The sequence below is a fragment of the Bos javanicus genome, chromosome 11 (genome assembly GCF_032452875.1).
Source record: "Bos javanicus breed banteng chromosome 11, ARS-OSU_banteng_1.0, whole genome shotgun sequence".
NCBI classification, from domain to species: Eukaryota; Metazoa; Chordata; class Mammalia; order Artiodactyla; family Bovidae; genus Bos; species Bos javanicus.
Genome location: NC_083878.1, coordinates 78755773 through 78775677, shown reverse-complemented (window position 1 = coordinate 78775677; position 19905 = coordinate 78755773). Strand labels below are relative to the sequence as shown.

Below are 19905 nucleotides of genomic sequence, written 5' to 3'. Positions count from 1 at the left end.
AAAGGAAACATAGTTTATGTAACTGTTGTAAATGTAGTTATGTAATTTCAAATTGAAACTTATATAAACTTGTCTTTACCACTCAATGGATATATTTTTCTATCTGCAAAAAGCATTTAGGTATCTGGGCTAAAATGGAATTCATAATTTTTCCAACTAAAATTAACATAATTTTTTTTTTCATTTCATGGCTTTTCATTTAAAAGAAGTATTTTTAAGGACAAATTAAAGTTGTTAAACAGGATGTGGGTTTAATTACTTGAAACATAGAGTTAAATGTTTAAGAGGGATTAGATTTGGCAGAGCTAGAAATACTGATTGTCAGTGTAAATGCTGGATTGATTTACGCTGCATGACAGGGTTGAAATACAGTATGTCCTCTGAAACAGGCTAACGTCTGCAAAATGGCAGAAGACTAAGACTATGTATAGTGTGGTGGGTGGGGCAGGGAGAGGCCAGTGAAAGAGGAAAAAACAGGAAAAATCTGGAAATGGGCAAACAGAAAATGACTAAAAGCTGACTTGGAAATTTTGCTTGCTCATCCAGCAGGTAGGCTATGGTTTGCCAGCATAAAGGAAATTCACATGCTTCATTCAGTTCCAGATTTCAGGAAAGAAACAAACAGCTCCATGTTATTTTTTTTAATATTTATCTATTTAATTGGGTCTTAGTTGCGACATGCAGGACCTTCTTAGTTGCAGCATATGGGGTCTAGGTCCCTGACCAGGGATCAAACCTGGGGCCCCTGCATTGGGAGGACAGAGTCTAAACCTTTGGACCACCAGGGAAGTCCCATAGCTCCAGGCTTTGAAGAGTTAAAAGTAATTTTCTAAGCTCAAGAGAAATATATATCCACTTATTCTCTCTTACCTTACTTTGTAAAGAACAAACTATAACAATCTACAATTTTCTGCCTTGTTTTCAAAGAGAAAAACTGGAAAACAGCATAGTTTGGGTACTTTCTGGTTAAAAGAAAAAAAAAAAAAAAAGAGCTCAACCGATACTGAAATGTAGGAAATATAAATAATAGCAAACATAAAACAGAATCTTTTTTAAAAGGCACATAACAAAGGTATTATTCACTCAATCAGAAATTTAGAATCTGAATGTGTGAGGTCTAAAGTTTTATAGAAAATAAACAAGGAAATAAATAAATGAAGAAAATTTAAAGAAAATAACTGGAAATCAGTTATTTCCAGTAACCTGAGGAAAATAAGTGCTTGGGTTCCAAATAAGCAAGTGCTGATTCTGAACTTCAGTGACTTTTTTTTCTGATAAATGATGAAGAAATGTCAAATAATAAAACCCTACAAACCAAATCAAATTTTTAAGTTTTTTTTTTGTTTATATTATATCTAATCCCATTCAAGAGAAAAGAAAAGAGAATATAAGCCAAGAGAAAATAAAGTTACTGAAGCATTTTTCTAATACTTGATTTTCTGGGTAGACTGGCTTTAAACTCTCCCAAGTTCTATGGACTTTGCTTTTTTTAAAATAAGTTTTAAAATATGTTTATAAAACAAGTTTTCTTAAGAGGAATTTTTCTATATTTTAATGCAATTTTATAAATTCTTTAAAAGACATTTCCAACAAATAGAAAGATAAGTCATATTGGAAAATGTGAATCATCCCAGAAAGGGACTTTTTGTTTCCATTCTAATTTCATTTCCGTTTAATAGTCATTCACCTGCAGCCCAGGTTCTTTATGTATTTGGCCAGATAGTATTTATGAACAACAAACGAGGCAATTACGTCCTCTGCTTTATGAGATCACTTAAACTAAAAAAAAAAAAAAAAACCCACAAAAAATAAAACCCTTGGAAGGCTGACAATGGTGATGGCATCTGAGAAAGTCATAGTAGTTATGACTTCGTAGTTCTGACCCTCCTCTGGGGACACTGGGCAAACATACTCTTTTCTCTTAATTAGGGCCATTTGCACCCCAGAACCATTTTTCCATAGCCATAATAAACTAGTTTGGGAGATTCACAGATGCAGGATCTGAATTTTTGAAAGCCAAAACTTCAACAATAAGACACACACACACACACAAATGTAGGTGAGACATGGCTGACTCTGGCTTGTTTTCCCTTCAAATTTTTCCCAGTTCAGGAAAGCTTCATCACAGCCTAATTGTTCCCTGGCAGCACCCAAATAGAACAGATTTTCAAAAAGCCCTCTATTTTCTAAGTGCTTTTCGTCAGTTTTTCACCTCTCTAACCACCCCCATTCCACTCAGAATTTATTATTCAGAGTTTGAACAGTGCTTGGCTTATATTGAGTATTCAGTAAATGTTGATGATGGTGAACATTACTGTCATTATCCAGAGACAGAAAACTATGCTTGATATTTAAAGCTTAACTACCTTATCAATGATTACTAGAGAAAAAAAAAATTTAAGTTGAATTCTTTCAAATGGCTCTCATGAAAGATGTTTATTGTTAAGCCCAATATTATGTGTCGCTAGCCTAGCTTTATAAAATAAGAGAGCTTTACTCTCAAAGTAAATGCCACCGGGAGAAAATGAGGAGGCAACTATTGTAGATTAAAAAACACAGAGACTTAACAACAGAACGCAGTGTTAACTTGACTGACTCCAGATCCCAGAAACAAAAATCTACACAAGACATTTTGGAAACAATTGGGGAATTCAAATATGGGCTGGGCATGGATGGTATTATAGAATTATTAGTTTTATTAGGTATTATAATGGTGTTGTGGCTATAAGGAAGGCTGTCTCTATTCTTAGTGCACGTCGAAATATTTAAGGGTAAAGTATGGTGATATCTGCAACTTATTTTCAAACAGTTCAGCACAAAAGTTATATATTTAAATACAGAGAATAAGCAAATGTGATACAATGCTAACAACTGGTGAATCTCAGTTAAAAGTTTAAAAGTGTTTATTGTACCATACTTCCAATTTTCTGATGAGGTAAAAATTTTTAAATAAAAAGTTGGGAATAAAAAACAGCAAAACAGTTTTCCTGAAGAAAATACTACACATTTCTTTAAACATTGTACTGTAATAAGATACAATTATACATTATTATTAATTATTTACACTTTATAAAAAGCATACCTACTCAACATAGTTACTCAACCTAAAGTCAATTACCTCAAGTATAGCATTTAACTTTCAGTGCTGATGCATGAATCTCTTTATCTTAAATATAAATCAAAACAGTTTAACATCAGCTTTCAATTAGAGACAAGGAGATGCCAGCCATTAGGATCATGAGTTAAAATTTTCAATAATTTCTTCTTTGCTTTTCTTCTTTGTCTAGAATAGTCTGTTTTAAGCTCAAAACAGCATCTTGAAATCCAGGATTTAAGTCTAATGCTTTCTTGAAATCTTCCAAAGCATCATCAAAGTATCCTGTATAAGAACCCACAGTGGGGTGGGTGGGGATGAAAAAAGAGGAAAAAAAGCTGAGTATTTCTATATATTATTCATAGGAAAGTTTGGATACACATACTCCTGCTTTTATATTTACAAGCTTTCAACCACTCTTACTAAAGGAATTTTTTCCTCTTGATAATGATATACGGATGTGTGTACCACAGTAACTTTGCACACCCTTATAGAACAATATACTTAAAATTAGTTATGGGCTACCTACGGGGATTTAACCGGTAAATACCTTAAATCGACACAAACTTTCAATAAAATATTCCCTATTTAATGTAATAACAGTAAAATTAAGAAACAGGAAATGAATATTATTTTTAACCCTTTAAATGAGAAACAATCCTCATAGTCCCCGTAGTCCCAAAATCTAAAATCCCTTTCCTATATATCGTCTCAAGTGGTGTTCCCTGGTGGCTCAGCTGGTAAAGAATCCACCTGCAATGCAGGAGACACCGGTTTGATCCCTGGGTTGGGAAGATCCCCTGGAGAAGGGCATGGCAACCCATTCCGGTATTCTTGCCTGGAGAATCCCATGGACAGAGGAGCCTGGCGGGCTGCAGACCATGGGGTCCCAAAGAATCGGACACAAAGAGTCGGGACACGACTGAGCAACTAAGCACAAACACAGCATGAGTGCCTTCAAAGGTTGTAACTCAGAAAAGCTGCACAGTGGATCAGGAGCATTACCCTCATTTCACAGCTGGGGACGCACAGGGACAAAGTAATGGGATGGCTCTCACTCCCGTGCCCGGCTGCAATTCCCACCCCAGTGCCCTGCTGCGGTCTCTAATACCCACTGAAAGCCTAAAATAAATTCAGGTACACTTCCTTTGTTCCTGGCTCTAAAACTAAATTTCACCTAAGTTTCACCCTGGATGATTACTCCATCCATTTTACAACATTTGACAGATCTGAATTCACAAAATACTGTCAAAGACAAAAGGGGGAAGAAAGAACTTCTTACCCAGCCTATACAATATCAAGCCTCTGTTGTAATATGGAACTTCAAAACTGGGTTGGACTTCTATAGCAGATGTGTAGTCGTCCATGGCTTCGTAAAAATCAACCCTGAAGTACTTGATTTGCCCCCTGTTGTTAAATGCAGTAGCCAAATCCTCAGGGCTGCATTTGCTTTAAACAAAAAGTTCACATTAAAAACACAGTGTTACCCCTCGTTTCCACTTTCACTCTCTTTTGGGTATTGTCAAACTTCATAGCCTGTAACATGCAGTGTCGACACTGCAAAACCAAGCGGAAGAAACAGGGTAAGGAAATAAAGCCATGGCGTCAGTTTCTGTTTAATCTGCTGTCTACTTTTGCAGGGTTGTTTAGCACTACAATGTCAATCTAAAAAGTGCGTTCATTTTACTGTGTGGTCAAAGCCCCTGTTCATTGTCACCGTGTTTTGCTGAATGTAATATTAAAATGATTGTTTAAAGCACATGCCAGTGGGGCAAAGAAGACAATTCAGAATTGAAATGAGCAAGGGGAGAAAGCCAGCCCAAAGTCCAAGTTCACTATGGCCATGTCATAAAATGAATCATCAGTTTTATCCTCAAGTTTTTTAAGGATCTTCAAACAGTGAGATTTGAAATCATTTTCCACCAGTAAAGAAAGAAAAGTCAGCCCTGAGTGAAAATCCAAGACACTGATCCCCAGGTATGCTGTCTGAGGATGACCTGCCCTCCCTCCAGCCTCAGCCAACATTCTCCGGAGGCCAAACCGGCTTCCTGCTAGAAAGACATCACAGCTCAGGTCCACACTGGGACTCCAGTGTGCAGAACTGCCTCTGCATCTGAGGGTTCCGGAGGCTGCCCAAGGAGCTGTGAGCAAGCAGCCTTTCCTGTGAGGGGTTAGACATCCAGGCAGCTCTGACCAACCACCAGCTCAACAGGACACATCCCGACACAGCCCCACATACTACTTGTAAAAGGGCAAACCATCTACACAGAGAACTTCAATGGGCTCTGCAGAAAGATTCTGTTTTCCTTCCTTTTTTGCAAAGGGGACTCTCAAGTTTGAACCAAACAGGGAAGACGCAGGCTAAACTCATCTGTCAGTCTTCATTTAAGCTCCACAGAGCAAAATCTAGTTCTCAGAAAATATTTGTGACTGCAGTTAGTGTTACAAAAAGTTACTTCTTTAAACATCCTAATCCTTGAGATCTCAGGCACTGTAACTACTGCTGCCAGGAGGGGTACTCATACCCTAGGGGGTCTCCTTCAAGTTGAAGTTTCCTACCAGTAGAGAGGAACCACTGCAATTTAGAAAACGCCTGTTTCTGTGAACTAGGACTGAGAGACTGGGTACACAGACACTTCAGGACGCCACAAGCACCACCGTAAAATCCTAGAGAACAAGGGGGACACTCCAATCACCAATCTCTGTTATGACACTAGCTGAACTGCTGCCCAGTAAAGAGTTTTAAGTAAAATGCAGCCTCAGGACTCAGTAAGGTTTTAATCATTAAATTTCTAAGCTTCAAAACTTTGTGATAGATGTCTTATTATCAGAGGATCATCAGATATTTAATTTAGAATTAGACCTCATTATAACAAATTCTAAAAGCCTATTCTCCATATGAAAATTGTTTCATATTTGAAAGACATGGGCTAACAGTTAAAGCCAAATTTTTTTAACATTGAGATTTTTGTAATGATAGTGTTTATTTTAATGGAATATAACCAAGTTACCTAATCCAAATGTAGTTTTTGTTTTTTTTTTTTTTGCACTTGCTAACTTTAGCAAAGAAAAAATATTTGGAAATAAAGTTGATGGCTAAGGTCGCACTTTTGGATATTAAAAGAAAATGTTATAAACCATTCAGAGTGGCAGGCATGCAAAGATTGCGAATACTGTTTCAAAATGATTCAGTGACTCATTATTTAAAAATAAACGAACTCTAAAAGATATATTTAAAGAAGAAAGTTGAAAATGATAGAATTCTGTTTAACCAGGAGCTCCTAGAAGAATTTAAAAACTATAAGAAAATGTGAAGGTTCATGCAGGCATGCTGAGCAATCTTCTACTAAACCATTGCAGATTTTCTTTCTTATGCTGGTAAGGGGCATAAATTAAATTTGCCACACAATAAATCTGTGCTCTCAGGCTGAGATGCACCAGGGAGAAGCTGTAACAATACTAGATGGCATCAATATGCTTATTGCTGATAAATCCTTTTCGAAACTTACTGCTGCTGCTGCTAAGTCGCTTCAGTCATGTCTGACTCTGTGTGACCCCGTAGACGGCAGCCACCAGGCTCCCCTGTCCCTGGGATTCTCCAGGCAAGAACACTGGAGTGGGTTGCCATTTCCTTCTCCAATGCATGAAAGTAAAAAGTGAAAGTGAAGTCGCTCAGTCGTGTCCAACCCCTAGCAACCCCATGGACTGCAGCCTAAAAAAGAAGCAGACTCATAGAGAACAAACTAGTGGTTACCGGTGGACAGACAGAAGGGGGAAGGGCAAAACAAGGAGAGGGGACTAAGAGGTACAAAACACTGGGTATAAAATATGCTACAAATGTATACTGTACAACACAGGAATATAGACCATATTTTATAATAGCTATAAATGAAGTATAACCTTAAAAAATTGTAAATCACTATACTGTACACCTGTATCATATTATACTGGAGAAGGAACTGGCAACCCACTCCAGTATTCTTGCCTGGAGAATCCAATGGACAGAGGACCTGGCGGCCTCTGGTCCACAGGGTTGCAAAGTGTCAGACATGACTAAAGCAACTTAGCACAGTCCAGCTAACACATTATATAGCAGCAACTACAATGAAAATTTAAAAATAAAAAAGTGTTTTAACCTACTAGATAAGTCTATTCTTCCAGCTTGAAACAAGAATAGAAAACTAAATTTTCTGTTTAATAATTTTGGGGGGAAGGTGTGGTATCATATTACTGCTTGTTCAAAACTATTAACTATTATTCTGGTGTATTATTGAAATGAGAAAGCCACTTAATTTTTCTGATTTAATTCCATGTGAGTTTAACAAACAGGAGAAGATTCTTGAGCCTCATACACAAAACACAAGCTGGCATCTGGTCAAAAAAAAAAATCAAATCCCTGAAAGGAGGAGGGTGACAGAGCAGACAACTCAAACTGTCAAGAAAAACACTGCTCATTATCCCCTTTCTGTTCTTTCTTTTCTCATCCTGGACCACTAACAACCATTAACAAGAACAACAAAGGCAAATCTTGGAGTACAACAAACGCTTCGCATTCAGGCGTAAATATAAGATGCTTTGCCCGAGCAGGTGAGGTTGAGACAGGCTGAGAGCTGGGACTTAGGACCATTTGCTGCAGTGTTTGCACCTGGACAAATGTCTTCTCCAGCATCAAAATACAAAAACTATAAGGAACTGAAAATAATTGAGTGCATTTGCAGCTGGAGCCAGTTATGGATAAGAAGATACAAACCAAATAAAATCCCAACTGCCACTTCTGAAGTGCTGGAAGCAAAGACAGGGTGCCAGGAGCAGAAACAGGGTACTTCACATGTCCCCTACATTCAAAACCTTGGTCCAAAGAGGTGGGCAAACCACCTAAGCCACCCCACCAGCCTTCAAGACCCCTGGACACAATCCCAACTTCACCCCTTGCTCCAAGCAAGCACGGGAAACTTAGTTTTTTTGCTCTGCTCTGCTGCAGCAGAGACCTCAATAAAGCTTGCCTGAATTCCATGTCTGGCTTCTAATCAATTTCTCTTGTTTAGGGAAGGCCAGGAACCCTGGTCAGGATCAAGGTTGCTAATATCACAAAAAGAAAGATATTACATGCTCTCTGACAGAAGTACACACCACCTATAACAATATTCTCACCATAATTTTGGATCTGAATTCGATCAAACCTCAAGATTTAACTACCAACTCACAAGCGATGCATAAGACAGAGGACTATATTAAATGACATGGGGTGGGGGGTAAATCCATTAGATCCAAAATATGGGAAAGTCTCAGGACATAGGACTGGATATCCTTTGGTGAGGATATCCTTCTCACCAAATAAACTGCAAGGGGAGAAAATGAAGGGGAGCCTTAAAGGCTTAGAAACTTGACGTGCATCCTGACTTGAACCAACCGCGAAAACACCAACCAGCCAAACAACTTTTATTGATCAAACAGGAAAATTCCAAATAATGACACTGGATTAATGACGTTAAGAATAATGATACTGTGGTTGCGTCTTTTTAAATCCTTTAACGGCTAGAAATGTATTCTGAGACATCCCTGGGTGAATAACCTGATCCCCTGGGTGAAGTGACAATGCTTAAGCCCAGGGATGGTCACCTGGAGGTTCATTATACTATTTCCACATATTTAAATTTCTTTTCACACGTGAAAACCCAGAGCACCTGCTGTGATGTCGCGCGGTTTGAGTCGCGACGCTGTGCGCTCACGTGGCACCCGCGCGGCAACTCGCCCTCACCAGGTCTTGTTAAAGTGACAGGTGGGAAAAGCCCTATCCGCTCTAAGACTCCGGGTCAGGTAACATAGAGTCGGGACACCGTTCTCGGAGTCCCGGAGCAAAGTGCGGAGGCCTGCGCTCCAGGCACGCTCCCTCACCGCCTTTCTGTAAAGAACAAACGTCCGGCCGCTGGACGGGTGAGTGCCAGAGGCCGAGTAAAGCCGGGCCCTTGCCGTCCACCTTCCGGAGACCCCGCTGTCCCCACTTCTCGCGATACTTACCTCCCGCGTGCTGCTCCCTCCGAAGCTGCACAGGCGCACTGGCGAATGTAAGCGGAGTACAGCGCCTCGGCCTCCGCGTATTCACCTTTCTTGAAATGAGCCTGGGCTAGTGCTAGGGCTGCGGGACTTTCCTGGCCTTGCTGCCCGTCCATGGCGGTTGGGGGCCTAGCTTTCCTTGTGGAACTGGGGGTTGATTTCTGAGCGATTAGAGACGACAAGCCACAGCACTTCCGCATCTTGGAATTTAACTCGGCAAAAATCCTTGGCCAGAGCAGCCGAAGAATTTTGTGTCTTCCGAGGACCCGTCGTCTCGCGAGATCGGTGACGCTCCTGGCGGAACGCTCCGGTATTTCAGGAAAGCTTAAGCAGACGCAGCCTTGGCAAGTGCGCTTCTGCTATAGCTGCTGGTCCCGCTTGCCTGATCTCCAGAAAAGCAGTAGCTTGGTAGTCCCAAACTGGTTTCTAAGGCTGTGGTCAGGTGGTGCAAGGAGCTTGCCCTTCGTTACAGCGAATGGGGGTGGGGATGGGGATGGGGGTGGGGGGGGGGGATACATACACACACTGTACATGTATATTTCCAGAATATACAGAGAATTTCTAAACTTCAGTTTTTCCAGAGTGGGTGTACTACTTTGCATTTCCATCAGCTATGCATTGGCCTTTAAGTTACTCCGTATCATCACCAACATTTGTTAGTTTCGATCCTAGCTATTATAGTGGGTGTGTAGAGATACCTCCGTTTTCTTCTAAATTTTACTAACTAAATTGTGAGTAGAATAACCAAATAAATGAGTAGATAAAGTAGTAACTGTTTTAATGTCTTTTTCTTTTAGAAAAAATCTTAAAAACGAGATTATGATGAAAATTTACGTAAGTTTCACCCCCGTTTTTTCTTCTAAATTCAATTAAAATGTAAATTAATGCCTTTTTTAAAAAAAAGTTAAGACTATTTTTACTTTCTCATGTATACTCTTTATGTACTTTTGAAGTTTTCTACCATGAACATGTAAAACTAATACTCAAAAACTATTAAGTGCTCTTTTTTTTTTTTAATGAACTGAGAAAATGGTAAGAATAAACAGTAGGGGGCAACATAATATTGCTATTTTCATTTTAGAAGCACAGTAGTAATACTTTGGAGCTATAACATCAAATTAGGAACTCTTGATTTTTCATTAAAAGTCTGGTAACAATTTTCCCCCCATTTCTAAATGTGGACTCTAGATGACCTCTTAAGGAGTTATTCGCTGCAACCTCCAGTCACCAGACATTTGCCTAAGTTGTTTTCCTCTGGGTAGCAAAGGTGATACTCTGTACCTTTTATTGTACCTCCCGTCTCTTTCTCTCTGTATCCACTCTGGAGCCCAATGCCCATCATCCCAACCCCCACCAAAATACTTAAATCAAAAGAAGACAAATTATCATGTTATCATAAATTACAGATAAAACAGGATAAGTACAATTTTACCTCAGCATTTATTTTTATATTTTTCACTGAATGCCACATAAAATCTAAGATCTCAGCTTTTAGAATACAAAAAGGTAATTGCAAATTATATGTTAGCAGAAACATATGTATATATATAATTAGCATTTGTGCATGATAGCAGGACAATAATGCTATGTTACTTATTTGTATAGCTTTGTCAGTCAGGTCCTACCTTGCTACTTTGAAACTTAACGTAATGTTCAGGCCAAATTTTGTGATAAAAAGAAGCATTACTTAAAGGGAGTCAGTTCGTGTTTATTACAGAAAGAGAACATTCATCATAATGCCTCATTCTGTCTATACAAATTCCCTCCACATATTTGTTATATATGACAATTTTGCTTCTCTTTGCCCCTTTCATCAGAAGAGAGTTATCTGGAAATTTCCTTCATGTTAAATATTTAAAACCAATTGAGTCAATTTGTACTGGGAGTCTTTTTCTAGCACCATTTCAAGCAGGACAAAGATCTATCTGTCCCCAAAACATTATGACAGATCACTAAAACATTCACAGATATAAATCCCAAGTAGTCATAAGCTCTTAAAACAGATATGTCAGTATATATATATGAATATGAAGCATGTGGGTATATGTATGTGTGTGCTGCTGCTGCTAAGTCGCTTCAGTCGTGTCCAACTCTATGTGACCCCATAGATGGCAGCCCACCAGGCCCCGCCGTCCCTGGGATTCTCCAGGCAAGAACACTGGAGTGGGTTGCCATTTCCTTCTCCAGTGCATGAAAGTGAAAAGTGAAAGTGAAGTTGCTCAGTCGTGTCCGACTCTTAGCGACCCCATGGACTACAGCCACTAGGCTCTTCCGTCCATGGGATTTTCCAGGCAAGAGTACTGGAGTGGGGTGCCATTGCCTTCTCCAATGTATGTGTGTAAGTATATATAAAAACACATACATTTACATATGTGATAATTACGTGTACAAGGTAGGAGAAGTTGTTTTTAAAGGTTTTGGTTTCTGTGTTAAACAGACCAAGAGGTAGTGACAATAACTCAGAATCTGTCTGAAATAACTAGTTGGAAGAAAAATTTTAGGGCTTAGGTAGCAAGGAATTAGTGGTAAATGAGAAGGCTCCAAAAGAAACTTCCCAAAAGAAACGTTAGGAAAAGTCTGAGGATCAATAGCTGATTTGGAATTGAAGCAAATGGGAATGTAATCAACAAGTCACAGGAAGGACTGGAGAACGACAATCTAACTTAAGAGTTCTCAGCCGATTTCTGGGATGAGAAAGGGAAAAAAGAGAGATTCAGGCAGTAGGACCAAGGACCAAAAATCACAACTCTGAACATGCAGTCCTGAAGGAATCCTTAAACCTACATCTCTGAAAATTTCTCTCTCATTGATGAAGTATAGTTTCATTCCTGAAAATAGAAAATCTTGTGGGAAGATGTAGTTACCTTTAACAGGAGATGTATCCTTTAGGGCTGATGTCTTTGTTAGGATGCTGTTTTCTTTTTTTTTAACCTAGGGAAGATTTGCTTTTTTAAAAAATTTTATTCTATATTATAGTTTGTTAACAATGTTGTGTTAGTTTCAGGTGTACAGCAAAGTGATCCGGTTATACATATTACATTTATTCTTTTTTTTTTAATTCTTTTCTCCATTTAGGGCTTCCCTTGTGGCTCAGCTGGTAAAGAATCCACCTGCAATGCAGGAGACCTGGGTTTGATCCCTGGGTTGGGAAGATCCCCTGGAGAAGGGAAAGGCTACCCACTCCAGGATTCTGGCCTGGAGAATTCCATGGACTGTATAGACCATGGGGTCACAAAGAGTTGGACCCAACTGAGTGACTTTCACTTTCACTTTTCCCCATTTAGATATTACAGAATATTAAGCAGAGTTTCCTGTGCTATACATAGGTCCTTGTTGGTTATCTGTTTTAAATATAGCAGTGTGTAGGTATCAATCTCAAACTTCCAATCTATCTCTCACCTCTCCCACCCTTCCCCCGGATAACCATAAGTTTGTTCTCTAAGTCTGTGAGTCTGTTTTATAAGTAAGTTCATTTGTATCATTTTTCTAGATTCTACATATAACAATATCATACGATATTTGTCTTTCTAGGATGTTATTTTCTGATTTGGGGGAATACTATATTTTGTCATAGAAGAAAACAAATGAGATTGATGAAACACACTATGTTAAAGTTAGATAAGTTAGAAACTTATAAGATATGTTATACAAAGTAAATACAGCATATTTGTGTGACTCTACCTAATATTGGGCTTCCCAGGTGGCTCAGATGACAAAGAATCTGCCTGCAATGCGGGAGACAGGGGTTCGATCCCTGAGTTGGGAAGATCCCTGAGGTGGGAGGAGGACATGGCAACCCACTCCAGTATTCTTGCCTGGAGAATCCCCACGGACAGAAGAGTTTGGCGGGTTACAGCCCATGGGGTTTCAAAGAGTCAGACACGACTGAGTGACTAAGCACAGCACAGCATACTTGGTATTGATGAGGCGCTAAGATCCAAAAGGTAACCAAGGCACTAAGTATTCATGGCTCACTGGGTATGCATGAGGCTTAGAACATGCTCAGTATGTGTGAGGTCTCGATTCAGTTACCCACCGATGACACTTGTCCTCTACCCAGGAAACACAACTGAATCCATGACTGCTCAGCAGTCCCAGTGGCACCTACAGCTGGGACCAGGGAAACCTGCCTCCTCCTCAGAGCAAGTGTGCCTCACTGGCCTCAGGCACATTCTACTTGACAGAGTTCCCCAATCTCAACTGCGGTCCTCTTCCTGGCCACACCACTGGGGGAAGCTGGTGAGGAAGAGATAGAGGGAGGACATAGAACAGTACATAATTCAGGAGTCGGGAACTGGAATCCGTGTACCTGACTGGCATCCTTCACTAACAGTGTTAATCTCTCCCATCACTTTCTCCTTGTTCCTCACTGTGTACGTTAAGTTGATTCAGTAAACCATGTGACTTAAGCATCAATTTTTGGTGTGTAATCCTTTGTGTTCCGTGAATGGCTTGCCTGGTACTGTATTTGGAGGCTACCATTATATCAAGGTAACTTCCCACAAGGCACATGAACACAGAGACTTAGAAGACCTGGTCTTCTCATTTTAACTAGGGACAGCAACCCACTATCTACATGAACTCATTTAAGCTCCAAACCTCTTCTCATAGCTCACTATTCTCTATCTGCTACATGCCTAACTTGTCTCTAAAGGACCAAAAACATAACACATTTGGATTAACTAACTTCAGTACTGAAGCTGCTATAACAATGTTGTATATTTCTCTTTATTGCCTCTACTAAATGTCAAAGTTCAGCAAATAATCTTGATAAAATAGTGCTAAAGTCTGGTTTGCAGCCACAGAATAAAAAGATGTAAGTTCATGGGAAATAGAGAACATTATTAGCTATCTTTAACAGGTAAGAAATTATGCATGACTGATAACAGTTTTTCTTTTTAAAATTAATGACAGTAAATCAAAACAGGTACTTATTGAGAATCACTTCCCAAACCCAAGACTTGTTTAGATAAAAGGTCCAGCTTAGTGACAATGTTTCAGCTAAAACTATAACTACAAACTGGATGTTTTCTATAAATTTACATCATTATAAATAGAGACAAGTGTTCTGCACAATATTATGAAGAGTACATGCCAATTGCCATCTCTTAGATGAAACTAAGAAAGTGGGTAAAAAGGAAAAGATATAAAAAATAAGCTATTAGGGTTTCCCTGCTGGTCCAGTGGTTAAGACTTTGTCCTGAAATGCAGGGGACACCAGTTCAATCCCTGGTCCAGGAAGATCCCGCATGCTGTGGAGCAACTAAGCCTGTGTACTGAGCCTGCATTCTGGAGGCCATGAGCCACAACTACTGAGCCCACATGCAGCAACTACTGAAGCCTACAAGCCCCAGTGCCTGCGCTCTGCCAACGAAAGAAGCCGCTGCAGTGAGAAGCCTGCATACCACAGCTAGAGAGTAGCCCCCACTTTCCGCAACTAGAGAAAGCTTGGATGCAGCAACGATGACCCAGTGCAGCTATGAAAATAAAAAATAAATTTTTAAAAAGCTATTAGAAACAATTCAAATTGTAAAAACAAAAGCAAAAAGTCTTTAAATGCCTCTTTATCACTTCTGAAAGTAAAACAGAGAACACTTTCAATGCTTATTTAATTAAACATGACTAGAAATAGAGCTCATTTCAGTGTTACAATTGTTTAATCTCCCTCTGGGCTTGCCAGGTGGTGCTGGTGATAAGGAATCCACCTGCCAGTGCAGGAGACATGGGTTCGATCCCTGGGTTGGGAAGATCCCTTGGAAGAGGGCATGGCAACCCACTTCCAGTATTCTTGCCTAGAGAATCCCATGGACAGAGGAGCCTGGCGGGCTACAGTCCATGGGGTCACAAAGAGTCAGGCACAACTGAGTGACTGAGCACACACGCACACCATCTCCTACTACAGGTTATGTCAATTCCCTAAATTCAGCTCTGCTCCATTCTCACGCTTCCCCATCCCTCTCCATCAAAAATGTTTAATGAATTAGTAACCTTGACACTGTGAGAAAATTTTTTTATTTGGAATATTTCCATAGTATAATAACCAGCCACAAAAATAGATAGGCAGATAATATAGTCAATTTCTAAATATATGAAAATCAGCATCATTATTTCAGTTATATTTTTACACAAAATTATATATATACATAACATGTCTATGTGTATATATTATTGGGTTTTGTTTTTTTTCTTCCGTTCCTGATCTCTGTCTTGAACAGAGGTCAGCTTCAGTCCTTCCAACTTCCAGAGCATAGCCTTATAAGACTACTGCTCTTCCAGACCCATGTCTCACTGCCTATACCATTAGTGATACTAGAGTAGACATCTGTGGTGCACCCTGCCCTTCCTCTTGGACCCTGGGACTGTTCTAGGGATGGGCACTGATCCCAGCCTGGCCATTTAGCAATTTTTTTCCCCTTCATTTCAAACTTGAATTAAGAGTGGGAGTCCCTTCCTATGGTGGAGACAGTAAGATGCTGTATTTCCTGATACGTGAAGAAAGCCAGTCTGGTGTTTCCACATCTCACAGCTTAATTTTTATCTTATCGTTTATGAAAATCCAAAAGAATGGCCTAACAGAGTTGCCCCACCACATGCAGATGACCTTCTCTTTACTCATTCTGTCTCAATCATGGATTTCTCAACAGCTGACCCAAAGTTCAGAAGACAGTGAGGCGTAACCAGTTTCTGTCATATATATATATATACATATTTGTATAAAAATACAACTCTGAAATGATGCTGCTTTTTACATAAACTATATGGAATCAACCTTATTATATAAACTCTCCCAGTATATGCAGTTTGTCAGTTCTTCATCCCACTGCACTATGGCATAAGGGACAGAAGTTGTAGTTATTTATTTCCTGAGCCAGGACACAATGCTTACACACACTGCACATCCAGAATTGATATTCAGTAATTGGGCTTCCTGTGGCCACACACGTCGGCAGTTTCCCTTCACCTCTGTAAAAATAAGAGGAGAAAGAATTACACTTTAAAATGTCTAATCACTTAAGACCTTATTTATTATACTAAAAAAACCCTGAACAATGTAAAACATTTCAAGGCAAATTTCAAATAAAAACTTTTCTTGCAATGAGAAATCATTAATATACTATTAAGACTAAAGAAAATAGGCTTTGAGTACAATGTTAAGGTGGCTTGTTGTTTAGTCGCTCAGTGGTGTCAGAATCTTTGTGACCCCATGATCTGTAGTCCACCAGGTTCCTCTGTGGGATTTTCCAAGAAAGAATACTGGAACGGGCTGCCATTTCTTTTCTCCAGGGTATCTTCCCAACCCAGGAATTGAACCATTTCCTGCACTGCAGGTGGATTCTTTACTGCTGAGCCACCAGGGATTTAAGGTATGACACTTTAAAATTTAGTGATTTCATCATTATACTACACTATTTAGATATTTAGATATAAAAATCTACATAAAAATGACATCTACTAATTACAATTGGCCCTACCCTTCAAGAAGGCCGTCCAATTCGGATTTTCTGTTATCTTTCGGAGTATGTTTGGTGAAGATTTCTAGAGCAAGATCTTCATATTGCTGCTTCTGTTCCGAACTGAGGGTCTCTAAAGATTCGAGTTTAATAAAAGCTTTTGAACAAGTACCAAAAGCTCTACTGGCACACGCACAGAGTGCTAACAGAGAGTAGATCTCAACTGCAGGGATGATGTCTTCATAGTCTCTCAGGTGAAGAGCTAGGAAAGAAAAGGCAATTTGGATTGTGTAAAGCAATAACACCATCGTGAACATGCATGGGGAAGAATGTTAGGCTGGCTCAGTTTAACCCACATGAATGTTAGCAAAGTTAATGAAAACAATGGTAGGTGATCAGAGAACTAGTAGGGGAAGTAGACCACATGACCACCACGTTCTGTAACACCAGCCAACAGCTCAGGGCCTATAAAAATTACCACCACCAAATGGTGCACATGGCTGCACCACTTAGAAATATACGAAAAATTATTGGTGTCAAAATACACTGCAGATATAAATATAAATATATATATTATAATTGTATAATTTTATATGTTTTATATTTATAAAACATAAAACATTTATATGTTCCATATAAATATGTTAGAAATTTCTGTGGATTCTCAAAACAATATCATGTTTCTTTTTGTTTAAAAAAAAAAAGTGAAGTATGAAATCATATGTTTTCTCTTTGTGTTTCTTTGAACAGATTATCGCTTCTCAGTCTGTCTTATTGAAAAAATAGAACTTTGAGTAAAAAGGAAGTGAAACTGAGTCTCTAAGTTATCAGCTCAGATAATTTATTTTGATTACCATATCCTATCTTCACAGGCTACAGGGCATGGCCAAAAAAGAAAAAAGTGTTATTGAAGTTAATATAAGAGTAACTTGAAGGAGTTTGCCCTTCATCTTCAATTTATGACTTCTTAGACATGTTGCATATATGAGTTAATACACCCACCTGTCTTCAGTGCAGTGTCAACATAGCCCTCGTAGAGCTGTCTTTGTGCTAGTATGAAAAAGTGGTAAGCCTCAGCCCCTCTCCAAGCATTATCAGTGAAACGACTACTTGTCGACAGAACTTCTTCTTCCAGCAAACCAGCCAAAGCAGAAGTGGCCTACAAATAAAGCAGACCCACATCTGCTGTCAGCACAAATCTAACAACAGTCCTTCCAATAGAGATGATTTCTGAAACTGTTATACGTTAAAATATCTAGGGAAGGGGACTTCCCTAGTGTTCCAGGGGAAAAGAATCCGTGCCCCCAATGCAGGGGGCCCAGGTTTGATTCCAAATGGCAACCCACTACAGTGTTCTTGCCTGGAGAATCCCATGGACGGAGAAGCCTGGTAGGCTGCAGTCCATGGGGTCGCACAGAGTCGGACACGACTGAAGCGAGGAACTGAAGCAGCAGCAGAGGAACTAAGATCTCACATACCACAACTAAGTCCACGAATCCTAACTACTGAGCCTGTGCACTACACCACAATGAAGACCCAGCACAGCCAAAATAAATAATAATAAATGAATAAATTAGCATATTTCATCATTACAGAACTGTCACCACAGACTTCTCTATTATAATTCATACTTTGTTAAACTGACATGATCAAATTTGTTCTTCAGTTTTACTGAGGCGTAATCAACAAATCAAATTGTAAGATATTTTAAGTGTAGATTGTGGTGATTTTATATACGGATATATTGTGAAAGGATTCTCTTCCCCAAGAAATGATCAAATTTTTAAACAGAATTGATTAAATTTTATGTTAATACAACACTCATTCACAATTAAAAAAATACACATATTTCTAGGGAAGCTTTTAAAACTCCCTCATTAGAAAGGATTTACCAAGAAAGGAATTAAGCAAAGATTACAGATTAGTAAAAAAAAAAAAAAATCATGTTCAATATTTCCAAGTTGAGATGTCTAAATGTGAGTACTAATTCTAAATCATTTATTCTTTTTCCTCATATCATTTAAGAAAATAAATGCAAACAAATACATTAAATGGTCTATCCATAAAGATAAGTTTGATCATTTTGGGGTTTTTTTCCCTTAAATGCTTCACATGACTTAACATTACTTAATATTGCACCTTACCTCTGAGCTCTTTCCTTTAACTTTGCCTCGTTGGGCGTTCTTAATTTGCTCGTGGTACTGCTCTATAAGTAAAGCTGACAGTACATAGAGCTTCTTCACACGTAAAGGTTTAGTTCTTTTCTTTGCCTCTTCATCTGCAATCTTTAAATATTTAAAGAGTTGGGGGAAGATATTTCTTAATCTATATTTGTACAAATGTTCTCATTTCTGAAATCTGATTCTCTAAAAAGAGGAGGAAAGTCAGTAGGGTGGAATATAAGTACTATCCATTTTATGACAAATATTTTAAAACACATTTTCTTTTCCTTAGTACTGATAAGTAATTAGTTATTTCCTTAGTATTTAGCCATTGGAATTAGACTGCAAAACAATTTTAGAAAATAACAGATGCTGATAAATAATTAAGTCAGAGTGAAGAAAGCTTTCATTGAAAGGGTAGTATTTTATATAACAGATTTTTTTTTAAATAATTTTCAAGTACCTAGAGATAAGATGGCTTTACCATGGTATATCTCCAGGAATTTAAATCTGTTTAAATGATTCAGAAGGAAATTTTTCCTTTGTCATTAAATCAAATGGTAAAAGAATAGAACAGAATGTAAAATTTGCTTACGTTAATTCCATACTAGTCATGTTCCCTCCAAATGCCTACTATGAAAAGTGTAACATCTTTAAAACTTGCACATTTAAAAGGACTTGATGCTTGGGGCTGGTGCACTGGGACGACCCAGAGGGATGGTATGGGGAGGGAGGAGGGAGGAGGGTTCAGGATGGGGAACACATGTATACCTGTGGCGGATTCATTTCGATATTTGGGAAAACTAATACAATATTTTAAAGTTTAAAAATAAAATTAAATTTAAAAAATAAATAAAAATAAAAGGACTTGAAAATTTATTATCAACGGGATTTAATTTCCAGTTACGGAAACTTGTACTTTATAGTAGCCAAAAATTCTCTAATTGTTAACTTCAGTATTAAGTAAATATACAGTTGTTTAGAAATCAGTAAGGTGCTAAAATTAATAAACAGCCTTTTTAGTAAAAGGTAATACTACTAAGATAACACATAGTTATATTATGATAGTAATAAAATGAGAGGGATCTTGCTATAACAAATATTTGTTTCCAAAGAATGGAAAATATATTCTTTAGTATATAAG

The 19905-nt window shown here is 38.5% G+C and overlaps 2 protein-coding genes and 1 long non-coding RNA gene across 4 annotated transcripts in view; 1 reads left to right on the top strand and 2 right to left on the bottom strand.

The window, feature by feature from the left end:
- Nucleotides 1-2673: 2673 nt before the first annotated feature.
- On the bottom strand, nt 2674-9348 carry TTC32 (tetratricopeptide repeat domain 32). Its single transcript, XM_061433239.1, has 3 exons — nt 9113-9348; nt 4377-4543; nt 2674-3379 (listed from the first exon to the last, which is right to left on the bottom strand). The coding sequence occupies exons 1-3, from the start codon at nt 9346-9348 to the stop codon at nt 3252-3254; spliced, it is 531 nt and encodes a 176-aa protein (XP_061289223.1). The 3' UTR covers nt 2674-3251.
- A 119-nt stretch (nt 9349-9467) lies between these two features.
- Nucleotides 9468-14786, top strand: LOC133257398 (uncharacterized). The gene is made up of 3 exons (XR_009739533.1): nt 9468-9556; nt 9946-9982; nt 14360-14786. It is a non-coding gene; the product is annotated as an uncharacterized LOC133257398 (long non-coding RNA).
- Nucleotides 10570-19905, bottom strand: part of WDR35 (WD repeat domain 35) — a 56608-nt gene continuing 47272 nt past the window's right edge. For both annotated transcript variants that reach the window (XM_061433237.1, XM_061433238.1), the window contains 4 exons: nt 18744-18884; nt 17602-17758; nt 16621-16861; nt 10570-16111 (listed from right to left, as the gene is read on the bottom strand). In XM_061433237.1, the coding sequence (XP_061289221.1) occupies nt 15961-16111; nt 16621-16861; nt 17602-17758; nt 18744-18884 (690 nt within the window). In that variant the 3' untranslated portion in view covers nt 10570-15960. The remainder of the gene's footprint in view (nt 16112-16620; nt 16862-17601; nt 17759-18743; nt 18885-19905) is intronic.